This window comes from Rhea pennata, chromosome 12, assembly GCF_028389875.1.
Source record: "Rhea pennata isolate bPtePen1 chromosome 12, bPtePen1.pri, whole genome shotgun sequence".
NCBI classification, from domain to species: Eukaryota; Metazoa; Chordata; class Aves; order Rheiformes; family Rheidae; genus Rhea; species Rhea pennata.
Window position 1 is genome coordinate 14,383,498 of NC_084674.1, and position 23,646 is coordinate 14,407,143.

Sequence of the window (23,646 nt, forward strand, 5' to 3'; positions counted from 1 at the left end):
TGTGTAACTTTTTTTTTCTTCCTTCAAACCATAGTGCTTAAAGTCTTCTTCCAACTATATCTTAAAATATAAGTTGTTTTAGGTCTAATTATACCAGAAAGTCCCTTAGCTTTCAAGGAAGACAGAAACTCTTGCCAAATAAAGTTCTAAGCTTTAGAGATGCGATGTATTACCTTGATTTATTCCATGTACATCCCTAGTGTTAATAAGTATCTGCAGTCATGTCACATGAAATAACATTTTAAATAATTCCCAGACAATTCCAATTAAACATCTAGGAGTTAAATCTTCACAAGACCATTTTTGATAGAAATGAAACAGAATTTGTTTAATGACCTTTACTATCATGAACCACTCAAAAACAGTACAACCCCAGAAGTTCTCATGATAAAATGTTTAACCATCTCTGTTACTTAGCAAGGTTTCCTTTAAATCTTTGTTCATTTCCCTTCCTCTGATACTTTGTAAGTTAAGAAATATAACCCAGCAAGCTGAAGAGAGAATTCATGTGTAAAGAGCAACTGATGGCAGCAGGCTGTATAGTTTTGTTTTGCTCATGCAATGCTCTTCAAAAATTTTATTATTCTAATGCGGTCCTTTTCAGAAGGACTTTTATCACCAGCAGTTAAATTTAATATTCTTTCAGTTCAGCCCTTTCCTAATATACTCTTCTTTTTTTAGGATAAGCTCTGTAAATGCTATCCTCAGGAAACCAGAAGAGCAGTGATGACAGTTCTGCCATTTTCTTGCCAAATACGTGTTACTGAATTAGGATTCTTCAAAACACAACCAGAACACTGTTGTCTATCAAAAGTAACAGACCTCTCAGGTACCTTCATAAAGTCTGGATGAAATAGATTACAATGCTATAATTCACACACAAACCAGCCTTTCTTTAAGAGAAGGACAGAAATGAGTTCTAAAACATTATACAGAAATCCAAAAGAAAGAGACTAAGGCTGTGCTTTTATCAATCATCACAGACATAGTGCTTTTATCATAATCCAACATTTCCTGAATATGCATACTGAGAAGAGGACAGCAAAAAATCCAGACCAAACAAAAACCTTCCAGCTCTTTTTTTTTCCACCTAGCAATGTTTTTCTATCCTCATTTTCAAATACCTCCAGAAATTTAAAGTAGTAGTAATAGAAAGAAAAAAGTAAATATCTAGAAATCTCAACAATAATTAAACTGATCTGTTTCAAACTGTTGCTATTTTAGCAAGAAATTCTTGTTCATACTCCTGTCACATTATTTGCTGAAACTGTAGGGCTTATCTGCTTGAAGAAAAGTGAAAAGGTAGCTAAAAAAGCACATGCATATATGGTCACGCTGCAGTTTTTAAGTTGTTGTAAGCCAGTTTTAAGTGGTGCAATATCTGAACCTGTGGTCCCAACTGAGTCTCCTTTTCTGGATCTGCATTTCCACTGTCTACTTAAATACGTACTAGTACTCATGCAGCCGTGGATCAGGCAGGCTGGGGAGGCAACCTAGCTAAAATCTAAAGGGATAGTGGTAGTGGAAAAGAATCAGCATTTTCAGCAGCAAAGTTTATGGATCCAGTTTACCACATTATCGTAAGACTCAATGCCAGCACAAAGGAGAGAACAGATAACAAAGGACTTCCTTGCAACAGGAGTACCTCTTACCCTTAAAGATGCTTTGTAGTAAGATGCCCTAAATAAACACACTTGAAAATTGAAGTTCGGGGAAATAAAAAAGATCCATACCCTTACCTTTCCGCGTGTTCTCCGTCACATCTACACCAAACTGGATGATGTCACCTGACATAATCTCACACGGTGGGCTTTCCTCAGATCCTCTACTCAGTCTCTGACTATTAATAAAGGTACCATTACTACTTTTAGTGTCTTGAAGATAGAACTGTGAAAACAAACAAAAAAGTAGTAAACTATCTGCAAAAACAAAGTATGAATGATGAAATTGAAGCTCCAGTAAATTCTTATTTGCCATAAAAATACAACAATGATGCATAGGTGTGAAAGTGAACAAACGTATCAAACTCAACGTCATCTCTTCAGGATGCAACATCACATATTTTCAACGACTACTTCTATTTGGTTTGCAATCATTAAACATATTGATTTCTACCACACACATTATGCAAATAATCATTACAAACTTTACTTAACCTACTACCTATATGAAAAAAAAAACAGACATTATTAGCCACAAAACCTTTTGCCATACATGTGTAAGAATGTGTATTCACATTAGCCAACACAAAAATTTTAACTGCATTATATGCTTAAGACACAAGCAGTCCATGACACAAATACGCCCTGTAGCAAAGACTAGCACTGTGGACAAAGGAAGAGCTTTGGAAAAAGACAGAATCTAGGAATTTAAATGCAACATCAGCGTAAGATCAGGGAAAACAGAAGCAGGATACTTTTACCTCTCACGGACTTTAGCTCTCCAATTAATTTAAGCTTGTAATTGCTGCATCATCAAATATCTTTGTAAATATCCTTTGTAGAGTTAATTAAAATTAAATAGCAACTCATTGAAACTGAAACAGCTTATGACACAATACTTCTACTTAGGAAAAACTGCCATATCTGAGGAGAGGTCACCTAGTAAGTGAATCACCTAGCAAGGGACTAGAGTCCACTGGCTAGGAACTGATCAGGAGACAGCAAGCAGGAAAGCGGAGGCCGGAATGCTATTAAACAGTAGGAGTAGCTCTCCTGAAACGAGTCATTTTCAGTAGCTCAAGACAACAACAATTATTACAGTGAGCCAATGACATGTAAGTAGATACCGACCTCCTGAGCTCATAAGGAATCTCATCAATTCCTAAAGCAAGCATAAGCCCGAGGAACAGGTGCTGCTTTCATAAAAATATATTCTTCTTATTTATAAAAGCAAAGTTTTTTTTCCAGAATTCTATGTAAAATTTTCCATGCTTTTATTTGCCTCTATTATCAGACTCCTCAGAAGAAGTTATATTATAGTAAAAGGACTGGTGTTATGAGAAAATGCGGGAGATAACAGCACCAGCATTCTTCAGATCTCAGAAAACAGCACCAAGCGTAAGATACATACCCTACATGTTTGCCCTGAGCAGCACAAGGGAGTGCCCCCGACCTGAGTGCTTAAATGCTATTGTGTCCACAAGATGGGACTCAATAAAATAATCGAGGGGAATGCCGAAACAGGAAAGCTCACTTAGATGTTATGCAATGACAGAATTAAAGTCAACACATGAAATTTCTTTTTTTTTCCAGGAGATATACCTTTGATCTTAAATTGAAAAACGAAAAATCAATTAGTACCTTGTTGGTAAAGGTGGAGGTAGACACGAATTATGGGAAGATCAAGAAAGAACAGCTGTATTCATTGCTATTAACAACCAGATCCACCTACTCTAAACTGTTCTGTCTCTCTCAAGTTAAAAAGACAATCTCAATTTAATTAGCTTGTTAATTTACTAATTTGAAAGTATTCAACTCAACCCTCTGACAGCTCAAGTGCCAAGATAGTTATTTTTATTTCTTGTTTGTTTTTAATTAGCGTTCTATTCCATTTGAAAATCCTTCTATTACTGAAAAGTGAGTCACAGGCAAGAACAAATATGTTTGCACTTATTTTTCTCTGTCCTCTTCTTTTCTAGGCATGTATCTGCATTATTTCCCCTCCAACTTCAATCCATCTTTGCCCTGTATAAACAAACTTCCACGGAGCCTACAGACAGGGCTTCCCTCTCTGAGAAATACAAGAGATTCACCACAAGAGAGGAATTCTGGGATTCTGAAGTTCAGTAGATCAGCAAAACAATATACAAAATACCCACAGACTCACAAAACTTAAACTGTGAAAAAAGCTCAAAAAATTTTCTAAAACAAATAGAAAATACGCATTAAGCAACTTTATCTAATTGATAATCCATTTAAGTTACTGAATTTCATCATGCAGATTTTAAGTGATGTTCTTTCAATTTTCTGAAGTCTTTACACACAGGTTTAAAATAATCCATTTTTGGCAAATAGTAAAGAAATAAGCAATAACTAAAATGCTAACAAACTGATGTCTAAGTTGAAATACACTCGCTCCAAGAATCAGGAAAAAAGATTTGGCCGTTTAGTCTTAAATGCAGCAATTAACAATCCGCAGCGCTGGCTCTTTTCATTCAGCAAACTCAAACATTATTTCTATTCTTGTTTTCAATAGCTCAAATGATCCTTCTCAAAGTTCAATCCCTCCAACACCTTTCTAGCATTGCTAAAAGTTGTCTTTAAAAAATAAAATGAATGCAAACACCAACACGCACGCTTGTATACATGAACTAGTATTTAAGGACTATTAAATACTGAGGCTCCTAGGTGGATTCTCTACAATGCTTCTTCCGCAGCAGCTCCCTACCGTGCTGCGTTCTGGGGACCCTGCCTGATTTGTTTTTCCTGCCCTTGTGTGCAGACAGACAAACTACACAGCACTGGCAGCTTATGGAGTAGCTGTAAGTCTTCCTCTCTCCCAGCACTGGTCCCCAAGTTGCACCTCCTCCTTAGCTGTGCTGGCTCCAGCATTTGTATAGACATGATGAACCAGTTTCGAGAGCTGATGCAAGTTATATGTAGAGGCACAAACTGGCACTGTCACAAAGAAAGGTAGTGTAAACTGTCCTAATTATATTTTGATTTATAATTCGCACCTCTTCAAATCAATCAAGTCCAAGCCCTTTTGTATCTCATAATAACAGTCAGTCAGATTTAAGGTGGAGTGGAAAGGATATTGCATGTACAATTAAAACACCTTAATTGTTGAGGACTGTTGAAGAGCTATCACACCCTTAATTCAGATGACTTCTTTATGTACAACTCAAGTGGTACTTTTCCGTCTTTCTTTAAAGGCAACATAAAACTCTAAGAAAGATCCTGTTTACTCTCCAGTTCTAAAAAATAACAACTTCTCAGACAATGTTTCTTACATAGTAATTTATGTTCTCATGAACACTTCCATCCTCTCCCATTTAACTGAGTTTATCAATGAAGTATTGAAGATGTCTTACTACACATCTTCTACACCATCCACAGAGACTTTATTTTAAAGTAAAACTTGCAGGTCATCAGTACATACACTCAGAACTTTTCAGGTACAGTATCTGCTTCAGAATCTGCATTAAAGAAGTTTCAAAAAAATTACATTTTTGTTTCCCTGAAATACTTTGCAAGGAACTATGCATTCATTTTACAAAGTTAATATTGGTCATATTTCAAACCATTTGTTTGGTTTTGCAAACTGTATAAAAAGTACCTCTTCCACTTGCGTTGTATAAAAATTTCATTCCATTTAACTTCTGTCATTTTCTAAGTCAATCACAGAGAAGAGTACCAACAACTTGCTAAAAATCAGGGTACCTTTTACTTTCATGCAGTTAGATAGGTACCACTATACTTCCCTCCCTTCCCCCCCATAACAAATTCCAGTATCTCTTGACTAACTGAACACAGAAATTCTGCCACATCTGCCCCAGACTACAACTATTTATGAAACTTATGCACAAATAATTTATGAATTTTAGCTGACGCTAGGAAGTTACAAAATTGCTATACTCCAGAAGGGCTGATTGCAACTTGAATTGCAAAGTGCTGGAGGCAGTTTTCTTCGGAGAAATACAAACAAGCCAGGCAACCACTGTGCTTAATGATCACTATTCTAACATACTAATTCCAAGAGGCAAGCTGAAGATGCTTTCTCACTTGTTTGGCAAGGTAGGGAGTTCAGGAAGAGACTTTTTTCCACGCCATATGCAGTTCTGGTATAACACGAGACACTTTCAAAGGATCTCAGAGAAGACAAATGATGAGCTTAGATAGATACAGAAAAGCTTGAAAAGGAAGCACACTTCTGCAGTGGAGAGACCTGAATTTAATTACTGTATAAGACAAAGATAGAATAAACAGCTGATGAGAATTTACTTTGATACCTTAGCATAAGAACAGTTTTCAACGTTATTTTTTCTTAATCTTGATAATATACAGCATTTCTCTCAATATATTCTACTGTCTCGCAATGATCAAACTAGAATGCTAACACAGCGTTGTAAAATCAGCCTAAAATGTAGCCTAATAAGTTATCAAAAATTAACTCGATCAATGTGCAAGTTGTTTAACATTTTAGCTTTGTCAGAACAAGATTAAACTCAAAATAAGAGCAGCACATAATTACTCATACGCCTTCAAAAGTCAAAGATATCCAGGATCTTACTTTTCCATAACTGTTCGATTGTAAGGTAAAGAGCGACAGTAAGGTCTCCATGTAAAGGACAACAAAAATCAATGTTTGAAGAGTATGCGTTCTATTAATGAAGTTATTGATAATTTAAAGTGTGTTTTTTCAAAAGCTCTTCTGACCTAACTACCACACATACAATATAATCAACAACTGAAGTCTCCTCCAGCATGGACATATGCCAGAACTGCAGTAAAGCAAGAAAAGGAAGGAAGGTGATTAAGGCAAAGACTCGCAACATTTGTCATCACTAGCTCTAGCCACGCTTTTCTATTTTAAGAGCACATTACTGCTACTTCATCTAACCCAACTTGAAACTTCATTTTAGGACAATGACATTGAGAGTCACACTGAGAGTTACACATTAGAGAACTGGGGAAATTGGCCTAGATAGATGTCAGATTCACTCATGTATACATTGAAATGTATTTCATCCTTATTCCGTAGCTTAATGACTAATGAAGTAAGTAAGTATCAAAATACAGGCTGCTGTCCCTTTTACAGAAAATCAATCCTTTATATACTTTATTCATTCAATATATTTTCACTGCCTAGACTATATGGTATATAGATGTATAAAGACAGTCCCAATTTTAAGGCCTTCTAGTTTACTGTTCTTTTCCTCATTCCTTTATTTTCTCTGTGAAGGAAGTAAAGACAAGTCCCATGTGCTTCACAGACCTGTTATACAGGCTCCAATACATTAGTTTAAATCAGAATGATTTGTACCAGCTCAAACTAGGTTGATTTAAGCATGCCATGCTTACTATCACAAAGGCAGTTAGCTGGAGCAATAAAGCCATAAAATGCTGCAACTGAAGATCAAAGATCTTACCCTTGCTACAAACTAAAATGATCAATGCCTGAGTAATTAACACTGGCAGTACAAATGCCTCCCTTGAGTAATAAAGCTGATACCCAGCTAGTAAATGGGGATCTAAAAAATTGGAATTCAGTCCAAAATTGGACTGCATAGCACAGATGTGTTTATTTACCTGTTTCACACTGAGTATTCTACTATGAGGCTAAGTACACCAGTTCTGCAAAATCTGAACTGCACACAAAGATTTCACAACTACACATAATGGAGTCAGACAAATCTGGCCAACACTTAGCACACCAGAGCCAAAAAGTTTCTTCCCCCAGACCATGTTATATCCACTGAAACATTAACACTGAATATCTTCTGTATTTGAGAGCAGAACTTCTGCTAACAGAATGTGCTATGCACTTCTCAAAAATTCTAGGTTACTCCTTTGGCTGCGAGATTGATGACAGAAGTTCAAACCCTAAATTATCTCCAGATTCAACTGATTGTGTTCCTCATTCTGGTCTGCTTAGACATATCCTAAATTCCTTTCCTCTCACTTGACTAAGTCCGCCCACCTATCAAGGAAGTAGAAGTTATTTGTCTCCATAAGCAAGCATAATTCACAGGGCGGAGTGCATCAAGCAAAACTACTTTCCTATTTAGTTTTACATTTGTTAAACACATGGATCTAATAGTCCTTTGATCTTTACGCTTCAGCTCCTTAAACAACTTAGAAACAAAACTAGAGCATTAACTTCTGAATTCTTAGCAAATCTATTTTTTAAAATGATTCTAGCTTCCTAAGGCAGGAACATGCTGTGAAACTCAAAGCTACCAACTGTGAGTAGTGGCATTTTCCACTCAAACTGAACTGACTGAAGAAGTGCAGTAGGCTATTCAGGGAACATAGGTACTGAAGGTCCCTAGAGACAAGCATAGCTTTCTAGTAGCTTTTCATAAACTTTTTTTTTTCCCCCCAAAGAAGCTAACTGCTCCTTCTATGTATGAAGGACTAGACTCTGATACAACACTGGCCAAAACTTTCACCATAACTTTTCATCTGAAGATGCTGATGAAAAGTCTAAATCTCTTTATTCAGACGGAAAAGGTTAAAGTTCTCAGCTATCCCCAAGAATTCAGTACCGTACTTCCAAATCTGGCAGTACTAGCAAGGGACAGGACAGAGAAGAGAGCAGGAAATACACTCTTTCTACTAAGTTCTTCACGTCTGTTTTGTTAATCGTACTGCCAGGACGACCCTATCAGCTGCTCATACCTGTTGTCAAGCAAAATAAACTGTTAGTAGTAAAAGCAGTTTAGTGACAGCGTAAGTGTGTCTGGGTGTAGACAGGCAACCTTTTCTGGATGTATTTGAAGTGCTCTAAAGTACTAATCTCTCTGCTTATTGCCCTGTCCAAATAGCTCAAGCGCTTTGAAATTCACTTCAGGTCCTGTCACTCTACTCAACTTTTGTTTGAGCTAACTCAGATGACTTTGCCTCAAATGGACACAGAGCTTACACAGGCTGCTTAAATGAAGAGCGAGGACGAGCATACGGGTTGTTCTTGCAGGGCGGAAGAGAAGGAGGAAGAACGCTAGAGTGGCAACGTCAAACAGGCACTGATGTCTTAAATAAGTGCAAAACACATGTCCATCTACAATGCAAAATAGCTCTGGTGTTTCCACCAGTATCAAAATGTCGCCTTTCTCAAAAAACAAAAGTAAATATTTCTAGATATGCTGTACCTGCAGAAGTTTCAGTATAGATCTTTCTTCTGATGTATTAACTTCACAATGTTTATTTTCATTTGCAAATTCACATACATATCAGAACTTTAAATAATAGCATACCAAAAGTGTTCACAAAAAATGAAAGACATGACAGTGTTTATAGAGTTAATACCACCTCCAACCTGTCTCACCGAGTAGGCAAGAGAATTTACTCTCTAAATCAGCATTCAAACCCCACGCCTCACAGAGAAGATTCGGAGTTACCTGAAGCTAGGGTGACAGAAAACAATGAAAATCTGAGTAATAGTTGGTTTCATAAAATTAAAGTAAGCAAATTGCATTACAGTTCCTGGGCCTAATATCCCACTAGTCAGTACAGAATTGTATGACTGTCTCTAACCTACCACTTTTGGGTTTATTCACTTTAGCACTAAAAGGAGCACTCAAAACACCGAGAGAAACACAGCTGATAGTAAAGATACAGTAGTATTATATTGATAGTAACATGTGAAAGAAAATTTTTCATATAAAAGATCATCATAGGTAGGACACCAGCATTCAAAGTGGTAATTTATAGTTAGAATAGTACTTTTACTCAGTGAATATTGTGCACTTATCCAAGCTTTACACAAAAGGTGCTAAGTCCTGCCTCTTCCATTTTCTAATTGGAATCAACACGAATAGAAAAGTTACCAAAAAGGATGATTATCCTTGCTATCCCACCTGCTCTCACCTTCCTCGAGTGGAATAGACGGCAACTAACCTCACAAACTACAGTTTTCTTTCTAGAAACAACAACTTCTAACCTAGCTTGACAGTCATGAGCTACACACAATACCTACACATAAAAGTGTTTTGAAACGTTCATGCCTCAATTCTGTAATAAATAAATAAATGTACATGGAAGATTCACGTTGAAGGAAGTGGTCTGAAGTGATCCTATATTCACTCTCGCAGACCAGGCAGAGCATACAGTATTCATTCCTCTTACTGTGGTGAGCAGGCGTGGAACAGGGCATAGTAGTTTAAAAAGGAAAAAGTTACTCCCATGGAAACTCAACTATCCATATATTATTCAAATAATCCAGAAATGTATTCAAAGTCAAAAGGAACAGGGGATGACAAGATACTCCCCAAAAACCCCCAAGATAAAATGTTTTTCCACAAAGCGTGAGAACACTGTACAAAAATAGTTCTCTCCACATCAGTGTTACTAATTCTGACGCAAGAGGCATTTAACAAGATGACGAGATCTAGAGGAAAAGTTCTAATTCACAATTTAATTTATATATAGCTGACTGACTTGCTACAGCATGGCATCTGTCACCATAGTTACTAACTACTACTCTTTAGAATACCGTTTTTGCTTAACTTTGGTTTTCACAGTTCACAAGATTTTTTTTTTTTCTTAAAAAAAAAAAAAAAAAAGATCAGCCTCGTGCTATAAATACAGGATGGATTTAGGACATACAGAAAGAAAAAAATCAATTCATTCTCTTCACAGCTGAATCACAGACTGTCATTTCACGTATGCCATGTTTTAAAATTGCCTTTTGTAATTAAATCATGAAATAGATTAAGAACATTAACAGATCCAGGAAAAGGAGATAGAACTCCATTCTGAAAAAGGACAAGGTAGAAAAGAGTTTCCCAGCAAGAAATCCCCTAATTCAGTGTAGCACTAATTGTAGGTAATTTAAAAGAAAAAACAGAAAATATGACTCGAGTCTAAATTCCTGCCTGAAGATGCTGAGCTACTAAGATATATTGCTGCTTTAAATGCTAAACTAAAATAAATTAACAATGAAGTGCAATCAAGGGAAAGGCTTCTCAGTAATGGTTATTCACATATGGGTCTGAGATACTCAAATTGCCTCATTCTTAGAATACAAAAGCAACATAGTGACAAGACCTGTTCTCTACTACTGCTGTCATAGATGACAATATGTTACACTACATACAGGAACTCTGAAATAAGTTTTCTGTGGTTCCATATTAAAAACCTGATCAGCAATGGACTGCTATAAACAGTACTGAACAAAAACAGCTTTCCAGAAAGATGCTGTGATAAGTTATTCTGCTCTACTTAATTAAGCAAGCCTACTGTCTTATTATGTAGCATTTATACAGCTATCATCTATTACTATGATATCAGTGATTACTTTGCACAAATTTGCATTAATTTCTATCACTATACCAAAGATTTACCCAGCAGAAAATGTATAGACAAGGTGACTTCTTGAGGTTTAACCTTATTTTAGTCTGTACATTAATCAAATACAGAAGATCTATTGCAGCTTAACAGGGCTTTAAAGAAAAGATGAAACAAGAAGCCTTAGTAGTCCAGTTCCCAGAAATCCAGACTTCAGGATAAAAATTTAAGGTAACACAATAACTTCAAAGTGTGAAATATTACAGAAATACTCACCAATTCAGATGTCCTTTCATGAATGCTCTCCTGCAAAACTAGGCTAAGAGCTACTGACTACTGTAATAAGTTTCATGAGCATATGGCAACATGACACACACAAACTTTACAATAATGAAAGTAAACGTTATCTTGAAGTACACACAATCCTGAAGACTGTGTTTGTAGAAAGCATATATCCTGGAATAAAATAAGCAAAGAATTATTAGCTCTGCAAAGAGCAAGGTCATGTGTATAACTAATTTCTTTCAAGTGTATGTTCCTATAAAGAAATGCTTGTAATTTATCCTTGCAGTTCACTCTTTCCTCCAGTGGCAAAAGCACCTGCATTAAAATCCTGTACTAGGAAAAAATGTTAAGATAAACTGGAAGACAAAATTTCTTCTTAAATTCATGATCAAGAGGCAGCGGTTAAACTTGACAGTTACTTTATAACAAGTATGCTCAAGAGCAAGAATAAAAAAGCCCTATAGTCTTGTCTATGACTACAATAGCAAAGAATACAACAAAAATGGCGTTTTGTCATGTTTTGACATAGCTTTGCACTAATTTAAAACTGAGTTAAGCCACAAATCTCTCCTTGTCTTTAAATTTGAGAAGACTGACAGTATTAAAGCCTTACACAAATAAAAGCTCAAATTAAAGACCCACATCACCCAGAAACACTAAGCTGTAAAACACTAAAACACAGAACTGTTTTAGTGGAAAAACATTAGTGAATAAACAGAATTGACAGGAAAAGCAGAGGATAAAGCAAAATGAAATCTTGAAAATCTAAAACGAGCTGGTGCTTAGACAGAATGAAGAATTCATATTACTCTAAAATTAACATTATGCATTCTGCTTCCTCAAAATCTTGAATGTGACTAGTTAACAAAATGACTTGCAAAAAACTGAAATGGAAAGTTTCCTTAAAACACTTAGATTATCAAATGTCTATCAGCAAACAAAACATCCTAATTACATTTTTCTTTATTTTGCTTGAAGAATATAAAGATACATAGATATACCAGATATTTCATCACATGAAGAACCAGAAAAGGAAATCTGTTTATGCGAAGGCAAAAGACATCAAGCAGCCACTTAGTTTACCAAAAACCTCAAACTCGCAACCATAATCCCAGACACTGGGAAGTAGGTGCAGCTCCGCAGATGCTACCTAAACACCATGCTACACTGTGCAAAGACTGCCACTTCACAAACAGTTGATCATTCCATCCTACTAAGCTGCTCTTCTTGCAAAGAAGGATCTCATCATGCATTTGCTTTTTGACAACAGGGAGAATAAAGCGAGAAGCTGCTGCAACTACTTTAACATTTCCTCACGAAGAACTGTTGTGTTTATTCACAAATAATCATTACTTCCATATACAACTTCTGTTTTATGACAGAAACTTCCAGGATTAACACATTCAGGAATCAAAGAGAAAGACTACTACATCAGATTTTACAAACATCTCCAAATGCAGTAATGGTTTGGTAAACAATCTTCATGATGATAATATAAAAACCTCTAAAAATATGTGGAAAAATTTATGAAGGTGTTTGCTTTCCACTTAGTACAAAACAGTCTATCTTAATAGATTTTTCAAATGCCAGTATGGCATTTCTGCAAGTGTCTGCAGCAGGTTTAACTGTGCATTATCAGAAAGCAAAGGTTTCTTGCTTTCTGACATCACCTGCTTGTGAACCATTTGTTAACGTATGATAGTTGTCAAAAATAAGTAGTTCAGCACATTTCTAAACTACAGATAAACTCACCATACTGAAGATAAGCTTAATGCTATGGTGACATGCATTCAAAGCAGCCAATAAAAATGGAGAAGTAGAAGTCTTAACTCAAAAGAACTGCCCAAGCACAAGTGACACTATACTAACTTCAATCATTTCAAACTAGGTATTTTTGTAACAAGTCCAAAAGACAAATATTACTATGATATAGCACAGTGGGAGTCCACTGCACACATCCTTATACTGAAAACAGAGCCCTGTGCTCCTCCATCATTTCTGGTGCAAGTCTGTTTTTCTGAAGACTTTTCTGGACAAGTAAAGTCAAACTGGGTGGGGGGGAAGGCAGCGAAGAGAGAGCGAGCAAGCATGAGCTCCCACACCCTACATGAAATTTCTTCCCATTCTGTGTTTTGAACTTCAGCATTCCATACCGGCAGCAAATATAATTAACTTGAAATAAAACACTATCAGAGAAGGGTGTGGCTCCACTCAAAGATGCAAAATTCATTTTCCAGAACCGTGGAGAAATTTGACAATTGGGAGTTTAATATTTGTACTCAAGGCACTGCCAAGTCACACCTCCAACAAAGCAAGAGTGAAAATAGTCTGGGAGGAAACTATTTATTTGAACTCAATCTTAGTTCAAGACTGAATTCAAAGTAAGCAATAATTAAAAGCTGGTATTCATGAACAAAGGCATATTATTCTGGTGTTCCTTTAAGATTAAGAGTTTTACAATAAATAGTTAAACGTTTTTAAGCTTAAGGAAAGAAATGCCTACAACTTACATCCCATACTCAGATGGGTTTGCCTGTAATGCGACAGATCTTATTGATCAGTTGGTTTTTGACAAGCAATCTTCTTAGCCAGCATTTCTTTTAAGCTGTGTTGTACTGGCTTCAGAATTAATAAAAATGCAACTGTGCAGCCTTCTCAGGAGTTAGGAATGTGAGAAGCCACCCCAGTAGAGACAGATGAGCAGGCAGAGCACAGGTAATGCTCAAGGATAATGGCAATTAAAATTTCAAACACAGTGACTCACAATTTATACTGGCCTTAGTTAAGGACAAAACCCCACATACATGGTACATTGATTTTACAAACAGATTAAAAAGTTTGCTAACGTGGCAAAACTTAGCAGGCTAATTATTCCAGTACAGCTTTTCAAATAGACAAAAGTATTCCAATGTCTTTTGCTAGTTCTTTTCCATCATTTCCAAACATGGAAAGTCTTCAATGATATTGATAACAATGTTCCCATAAGTTTTATTCTTTAAACAAGCTAAGAAGAACCTGAATGCTTTTTGAAGTGTCTTTGTAAATGGACAAAGTGCTTAGAACACATGATAAATGCAAATGAGCAACCTGCCAAGGGATCAGGGAGCCAGGGCAAGGGAATGGCAAAGTGTTGCTGGCACTCTCATGCCTCTTCAGTTGTACAGTCAGAGAGAAAAAGTCTACACCTACTAGAAATACATTATCAAGCCTTGCAACTTCTTGGATTAAATCTGCCATACTTCTCTCTAAAACAAAGAAAGTATTTTTTAAAGTACATAAAAAAACCCCTCTTTCTAACACCAACAGTTCCAGACAATCATCAGTGTGAGAAGAAATACCACCACCATGAATCTCAGACCAGTATAGTTGTCTAGAGACACCAGCAGAATTTTATACGTAGGATTCAGGTCATACTAACCAAAGGACAAAATAAAGCAGAACACAACATTGCTCTTACCAAGAAGTTATGCATTTGTAATAGCTAAAAACACAGCGAATTAGTTCACAGTTTGCCTCCTAAGAAGAGAGATTAAGTTGCTGATTTTGTGTACGTGCAATCACTTGTTCAGTAGCTCTTTGTACTTCAGTAACATTGTCAGAAGAAAAAAAAAATCTTCTATTTTTAAAATTTAAAAATTTTATTCTTATTTCTTTTTTTAAACAAGGCAATTAGGCTGATAAGCTTATTAACACTTTAGTAAATCCACCTGGAATAAAAAGAAATTGGGAGTAGTACAGACAGTTTCAACCCTGAAAAGCAGACAAAAATTACAGAAAGATGTCTAGTTTCTCTGACTTCTAGGCTTTTCCAGGCAGCTACTGACTTAGGAAGTTGTCCCTGCACAACGTAGCAAGCTTAATATATTGTTTGTTCATGAGTGAAGGATCACCCAGGAATTCTTCTCATTATCTCAATCACAGTGCTTCAAATTGGACATTAAGAAGTGGCAGTTTTTTAGAGAACCAATAAAGTAAAAATCACCCTGCCTATCAAGAAAAGCAGCTGAACAGGTCAGAATCATACCAGAGTAAATAAGCGTAGGAGGCCTGAAGGGCTTGAATGCATTTTTTCAATCACCTACTCATCTGAAAGTTCAATCTGAAGTCTCACTGAAAGGTTAAAAGTGCCACTATACTCTTCCCTCCCAGTACCCAAAGGCACATCCCCACACATTCCAGCTAAGGCACTAATGATAGTTTTGTAAGATTAGGAAAAAGTTACACAATAAATTCAGCATGTCTTATTTACTGCCATCATAACAATTATGGCTTGTATTCTCTGTTACCAGATTATCTAGCACTGTATTATGTTTTCTTCTGTACAAAATCCTGATGCTGTTCATTCAGCAGGGAAGTAGTATTCAGTTCCACAGACAAATGAATAAAATTCAACTGAGATGTTTAAAAAAACGTATTGCTACTGTAAAAAATTTATATAATCTTTTGCAAGCAAGCAACATTGACTTCCTGCCTTGATCAGGAAAATACATTCTCTTTCCATTTTTTTTTTTTTTTTAACTTGAATTGCAACCACTAGAGGGCAATACGATTAAACATACTCTTGCCTAGATTTGGTAAAGTGAACCAACTCAAAAAGCTACATATCAGAAAATTAGACTGTTTACATTATGAGAATATTTTTCACGTGGTAACTCTCATTCATTTTTACATTTATACTATGAGTTTTCTGAACTATTAATTCCAGCTATACAGTCTAGAGCCTTCACACATAAGTTAATTAAGCTAAAACATTGAAATTAACAGTTCTCCTGCTTTTCAGAATTGACAATTAGATATGTCGACTTCCATCTTCCTACTACCAAAGTTCTATTAATTACTGAAATTCTATCCAGAGTAAGTAAGCATGTGTAAAAACCTGGATGGCAAAGCCTTTTCAGATTCAATACAGGAAATTAACTTCCTAATCAGTGGTTAAAAAAAAAATAGCTAGAAATTGGCTGTATGTTCTAAAAGAACTGCAATTAACCTGAAAGTTTTTTCTACATTTAATCAGCAGTTAAACTGGTGAACTAGAAAACTGGTTCTCAGAGCAGTTTTTTAATTCACAAAGATAGTGCTTTCGTGAAATGTGTTTGACATTCAATATATTCATTTTTGCCACAGGTTATTATCTAGACTTTCAGAAGAACAAAAGTGCAGAGATTAAAGCAAATAGTCATTTACAAAAAGAACAAGAACCAAGCAGCTGGCAGAAAGCTATGCACTGGTAACTCAAAGCAACAGCACTTAAAGAATTACTGCAAAATTTACAGTTTCACTAGAATATTGAAGAAAGCTCAGCAAGCTTGGTTTCCCCAAGGGGGTACTCAAGCTTTGGCTCTAAATAAAATTAACCTCGTTAAGGCTAATATAAGAGTACTTCTAGGAAAGACTACAGCAGCAAGCTAAAACAGCTCAGCAAAACTGACACCGTCTCCCATAACATCCTCATAAGTAAGCTCAGGAAGTGGGTTAGACGAGTGGACAGTGAGGTAGATTGAGAACTGGCTGAAAGGCAGAGCTCAGAGGGTCGTCATCAGTGGCGTGGAGTCTAGTTGGAGGCCTGTGGGTAGTGGTGTCCCCCAGGGCTCAGTACTGGGTCCCATCCTGTTCAACTTCATCAGCGACCTGGATGAGGGGACAGAGTGCCTCCTCAGCAAGTTTGCTGATGATATCAAGCTGGGAGGAGTGGCTGACACACCTGAGGGCTTTAGGAAGAGTGTTGCCAGCAGGTCGAGGGAGGTGATCCTGCCCCTCTACTCAGCCCTGGGGAGGCCTCATTTCAAGTACTGCATCCAGTTCTGGGCTCCCCAGTACAAGAGAGACATGGAGCTACTGGAGAGGGTCCAGCATAGGGCTACGAAGATGATCAGAGGGCTGGAGCACCTGCCCTACAAGGAACAGATGCGAGAGCTGGGCCTCTTCAGCCTGGGGAAGAGAAGCCTGAGGGGGGGATCTTATCAATGTGTACAAGTACCTGAAGGGAGGGTGTCAAGGGGACGGAGACAAACTCTTTTCAGTTGTCCCATGTGACAGGACAAGAGGCAATGGGCAGAAACTGAACCACAGGAAGTTCCGCCTGAACGTGAGGGGGAATTTCTTCACTGAGAGAGTGACAGAGCACTGGCACAGGTTGCCCAGGGAGGTTGTGGAGTCTCCTTCTCTGGAGATCTTCAAGGCCCGCCTGGATGCAACCCTGTCTAATATGCTCTAGGTGACCGTGCTTGAGCAGGCAGGTTGGACTAGACGATATCCAGAGGTCCCTTCCAACCTTACTGATTCTATGATTCTACATATAGGTACATAAGGTATCTCTCACCAAAGCTAATGAAGCTTGTTAGAAGTGTATTTTCATTCAAAAGGTGTTAAAACACTTTCAGAAAAATCTCAGCAGCATAGCTGACATACTTCTAAAGAAACAAAAGTTATTGAAAGTGATAATGACATTCAATAGACATAGCAATGCACTGATAACATGCATCAGATCAGTCTTGTTTTACATTGCCCCCTTAGTCTACTAAAAACAAAAAACCCCACAAATCTAGTGTTTGTCACCAAAAAAGATGAATCCTCAAATTACGTTCACATCAAACTCAAACAGCACCCCCAACAATGCAAACACAGCTTCCCCATAACAGAAGTGTTCGCTGTTAATATGTTTTGACATACTAAGAGGTTTGACATCTAAGCTTACATTTAATACAGCTGTAAACAAGACTAGTTATACTTTGATTGGAAAAAAAAACAGTGAGTCTTTTATGCTAGTTGAAATTAATCTAGTATTAGCATGGAGTTTTAATAAGCTTGAATTAGAATTAGATGCTAACCATAGTTTCTTTTTAGGGACAGTAACTTGGGCTAGAAGGAAAAAATATTTTAGTTGCAGCTGCACAGAATCAGAGAATAGCTGGGGTTAGCCTTCTGGAGATCATCTGTTCAAGCAGAGTGACCTGCAGCAGGTTGCCTAGGACTGAAGTCAGTCAGGATTTGAGCATCTCCAAGCATGGAGACTCCACAGCCTTTTCCTCAGAGTAAAGATACTTTTAAGTTGCATTTATTGATTAGATCCATAAAGCTACGGAAATTACATTCAGTGGCCATAAAAGTACCATTCTTTTTCCTTTTGTTCTTTGTTTCACTGGTTAAACAAACATATACACATTTAATAGCAAGAGAGACCAGTACTGACCATTTTCAGGATGATTGATATTTTCCATAGTATAAGAAATTGTAAATTTTTTTCAGTTGCTTTGATCAAGGTTTGCATAATGCTTCCAAAATTAGACGGTAAGTAGCATTTATGTTAGAGTACCTTTTCATTAATCCATGAAAGATCATAAAGGCTTCACTGAATTACAAATTGATAAGGCATGATATCTCCCTTAAGGATTTTGAGAAAAATTAAACACCGACATTTTAAATGCATGGAGTCACCAAAACAGAAATTCTCACACCATACTCAACTGGGAACTGGTAGCATTAAGCATAACACAGCTAAACGCTAAACACAAATCCAAGAGAAACACATACATTCCCTCACCGATTCCTTCTTACAGGCTTTTCAGGGTAACAGTATTCCTCTTCAGCCAGGTAGTATATTGAGGTCCTATGCATATATCAGGCATAAGAAAGCCCACAGAAGTAGTAGGCTGACAGAAAGTTTCGTCAGATTACTACATCTTAGCTTTACTTAAACCCCACAGTTTAAAAATCCTAAGCCTGTGACACTTTCGATAGAACTGAAGAATTATCACTCAAAACCAGGAAAAAAGCTTCACGTTAGAGACTGTGTAGGCAGTCTTAAAACAATTAAGATACTACCCTCCCACAGTCTTCTCTTCTCCAGACCGAATACACCTAGTTCTCTCAGACTTTCCTCATATGAGAGATGCTGTAGTCCCTTCATCATCTTTGTAGCCCTCCAGTGGACTTGCTCCAGTAGCACCATGTCTCTCTCATACTGGGGAGCCCAGAATTGGGCACAATACTCTAGAAGCAGCCTCACTAAGGCTAAGTAGATAGGGAGGATCACTTCCCTCAACTTGTTGGCAATGCTCTTCCTAATTCAACCCAGGATACGATCGGCTTTCTTGGCCACAAGGGCACATTGCTGGCTCAAGGTCAATCTGCTGTTCACCAGGACTCCTAGGTCCTTCTCCGCAGAGCTTCTTTCCAGCAGGTCAGCCCCCAGCTTGTACTGGTGCAGGGGGTTATTTCTCCCTAGGTGCAGGACCCTGCACTTGCCCTTGTTGAACTTTCTGAGGTTCTTCTCTGCTCATCTCTCCAGCTCGTCAAAAATCTCACTGAATGGCAGAACAGCCTTCCAGTGCATCAGCTACTCCTGCCAGTTTGGTATCATCAGCAAACTCGCTGAGGAGGCACTCTGTCCCTTCATCCAGGTCACTGATGAATAAGTCGAACAAGACTGGACCCAGTATTGACCCGAGGGACACCACAAGCTACAAGCCCCAATTCAACTTCGTGCCACTGATGACACCCCTCTAAGCTCTGCCATTCAGCAAGTTCTCCATCCACCTTGCTGTCTGCTCATCTAACCCATACTTCCTGAGTTTGCCTGAGGATGTTACAAGAGACAGTGTCAAAAACCTTACCAAAGTCAAGACAGACAACATCCACTGCTCCCTCCTCATCCATCCATCTAGTCATTCCATCATAGAAAGCTATTAGATGGGTTAAGCATGATTTCCCCTTTGTGAATCCACACTCACTACTCATGATCATCTTCAAAATAAATATGAGACCCAGCGTCAGTTCCTGGAAAGTAAAATACTTGTAACCTCAATCTTCACAGATCTTTGCTGGGTAGCACATCCCTTGACAGGGCTCAGGCTCTCAAACCAAAGTTTTCAGGCAAGTTTCAGAAATCAGTCTTTTCTTCTCTATGTATTTCGATCATCTTTCATCCCAGCAAATTCCTTCTTTCACAGCAGGTCTATGCAGCAGAGCAGTAACATTTCATACTACACCAAACAGCCCTGATTCCAAGATGCACTCTCTGGCCACATCCCAACTGCAGGAAAGACATACCGTGCTGTGTATGCTGTAGTTCTGGTCTCCCAGCCATCTGTTTTAAAGAGTTGCACCAAAGCTCATCTCCACTTTCCTCCCTATTTATATGCTCTGGCTTCTTTCAGAAAGAAACCTGGACATGCAGAGAAACTGAGTGTAAAGTGGTCCCCCTCCCACACGGGACTGCAATATGTCCAAAGCATGTAAAGGACTCCAGGCACACTACAGAACAACCCATATTAGAGATTCAACCTTCAACAGAAGGTATCTTAAAAATATAGGGGAGTTTTGAACTTTGAAATAAACACAAGTATTTTGTTTAATTCTTCAGATGTTCTCACATGACAGACAAGCTGTATTTTTACTACATAGCTTTCTTCACTTATCTCTTTCCCTCAGGTTAGGCACAAGTCAGATAAAATGGGTTCTCTGTAGAACAGCACTTTTCATATACAGCAATTAGAAACTGTTTTTTTCCACAGGCCCCCACCCAAGTTGGCCAGCTTTGCCATCCGCCAGATCTACAAACTGGCATGACACACGTCTATCAAACCACCACCCAGCCATGCTCTCCTTCTCTTAAGTTTCTCAACAGCTTTATAACCTCAGTGTTTCTTAACAGGCATAGCAGGAACATTGATGTTTTCTTCACTTCCCTTTGAAAGGTTTAACTTGAAAACTTAAGCACTAGAAACAGTAAACTCTAGTTAACTAAAAATGTGTGTGTAAGCCACACTAATACTTCAGAGTAACAAACTAAAAGATAAAAATCCCAAAATATCCCGTATAGATTTTTTCTGGAAGAAAAATAGTAGTCACTTCAAAACATCTGATCTCAGTAACTTAAACGTTAGTGGAATATTTAGAAATAAAAGATTATGTATAAAGTAATTTAAAAATACATAATAAGCATTCTCATGATTTTAGAAAGTCCCCCTGGGTTTTATCAGTCATCCAGATATCCAATAATCAATGCCCAAATCTTAAACAACGCTGTCTCCAGTTTTCACTTACTACTTCAACAGTTAATCATTAAGCAAAGTAAGTCACTCCACAGTAATGTTCTACCTTAAATTACAGTAAACGTATTCTTGTACTGTGTCTTATGGTATAATGCAACACATTTCCCCCCCCCCCATTAGACACCAATCATTATAGAATTGTTGGAACAATAAGGCTCGTCAGGAATGACCATCATCCATTCCCCTCTTTCTAAAGCTGTGCAGGATTTGCAAACATTTTGTCCTGCACATCCAGAAAGAGCAGTACTCATTGAGAATCAATGAATCATCTGAAGCCTCAGCAAGAAACATACTTGCAGTCTTTCTCCAAGAAAAGAGACAGAACCTTATGCAATAGAAGTTTGTGAACTGCTTCATTCATTCCACATTTCATCCTATTTTTAAAAAATTCAGATATTTTAAAATTTCATATATTTCATTATTTTAAGTTTCATGAAGTAGATTTCAGCACCATATTTAAACTTTTAGATTTTTGCAATATGTAGTATTTACTACTGCTCCACACAATTTTTGCATTGACAAAAGATGCCCTTGCAGTCCATTATGACATTATCAGGCACCAAGATTACAAAAGACAGCTTTGAGGGACAGTTCATTCCTTTCACAAGGAACAGTCATGGTCCTCCCCTGACACACCAACTACAGGTCAACATTGTCACCTCAGGGCTACTGAGCCACTCTTTTGCACACTGGCATGAAACACAACAGAAAGCACAGTAATCCTATGCAGAGCCTACAGCTGTGTGGTTAGTGCCTTCTCCAGCAAGGAGAAGTGATAGGCTTAAAAATTTTTAGCTTGAGGAGGCAAGGGCCCCCCACTTTCTGCAAAAATACTTTATACTACAACTACATACCTTTTTGCCTGTATCTTTTTTCAGACTATCCATTTAAATGAGTGTTTTAAGTATAATCACAACATGTCTAGAGAATAGTATGTATAGAAGAGAAGAGCACAGGAATACTTAGGCAGAGAGTCCTGAATAAATTAAGCCTAAACTCATGCTAATGAGATGGATGCAGCTCCAGGCTTTCAGAACCTCAGAAACATTAGCATCATAAATATCAGAAAGTTACTCACCTCAAAAAGATTACATGCTTTACAAGAATACTTTATATCATTTTAACTTAAACCTCCTTTCCCAAGATGAACTGAGCTGGTACAAATCTCTGCAAGCATTTTCTTTCAAATGACTAGCAAAGGCAAAAAAAAAAAAAAAAAAAAAAAAAAAGTCTTTTGATCCATAATCAAAATTAAAGGCATTCACAAGAGACTGAACAATAACTGTTTAGAAGTCGCATCTCAAAGCCTCAAATCTGATGCTGAAATAGTACTGTCAGTCTTCCCATTTTTATCAATTACAAACATTCATTTGTTTTAAGGAAAATTATCTTCATGATCAAGAAAATTCAAATGCAGTATTTTTCAATTCCACTTAAACTACAAAAGATTACTGCTTAATTTCTCTCGAATTTATGACCAACCATAATTTCAACTGAAAATTCAATACTTAGAAGAACTCAGTCCTTGAACCCTTTCAAGAATAAAAGGGAAAAAATAAAATAAAATAAAAAAATAAATTTGATTCAGCCAAAGAATTACTTTAATAAACAGTTCTTAAGGCTTTCTTTTTGGAGTACACAAAATTCCTTTTAAAATAACACTTTTCTATTTTTCCCCCCTCCTTACATTACGATAAGGATCAACCTGCCAATTCATTGCTATCAGAGAAAATATAAGGGACTTGTCACTTAAGTGACCATATTTTTATCATTCACACTTGCACCTGAATTTGTTTTCGTTCATTTCAGATACTACATCAAAGAAATGATCAAACTGCTGGCAAATCAAATTATCTACATTGATAGAGACAGTCTCATAAAAAGTCATAACTACAACTGATTTTTAAATAAAATTTTAAACTTTTAGATTCTGCAGATATGAACAGTATTTTTGTTTTTATGATAGCTGGAACATGCAGATATTTGCCTATTGTTAGTATCAAATATAACACAAATTGAATTACCAGATTTCTTCATGAACTGACACATTCAAAAACACACTAAGTATAAAATGAACTATTTTAGGCATGACAGGACAAGGTAAGTGAACAGAAGTAGTTCTATGCTGCTAACTAAAACAAACCAGAACTACTGAAATAAACTCTCAAATCCAGTGCTCTCATCATCAGTCACATTATAAAACTTTGTGGAAAAAAAACGAAGAAAAAAAGTATTTCAACTGTATGTAAAATGATAAACATAAGAGATTGCACATTCTTCACTGTGCTTAAAAAAATGTGCTTAAGTAAAATCTGAGGCTACTCTCCTAAAACCATGACTTACTTTCCACCTGTATG

The 23,646-nt window shown here is 37.1% G+C and overlaps 1 protein-coding gene across 22 annotated transcripts in view; it reads right to left on the minus strand.

Annotated features, from left to right (window-relative positions):
- SLMAP (sarcolemma associated protein) overlaps nucleotides 1-23,646 on the minus strand; it is an 86,483-nt gene that overhangs the window by 47,724 nt on the left and 15,113 nt on the right. For 13 of the 22 annotated variants that reach the window (XM_062585552.1, XM_062585544.1, XM_062585540.1 and 10 more), the window contains exon 2: nucleotides 1,740-1,887. In XM_062585552.1, the coding sequence (XP_062441536.1) occupies nucleotides 1,740-1,887 (148 nt within the window). Of the gene's footprint in view, nucleotides 1-1,733; nucleotides 1,888-23,646 lie in introns of all 22 variants that reach the window. The other 9 variants (XM_062585541.1, XM_062585546.1, XM_062585550.1 and 6 more) reach the window with 1 other exon arrangement.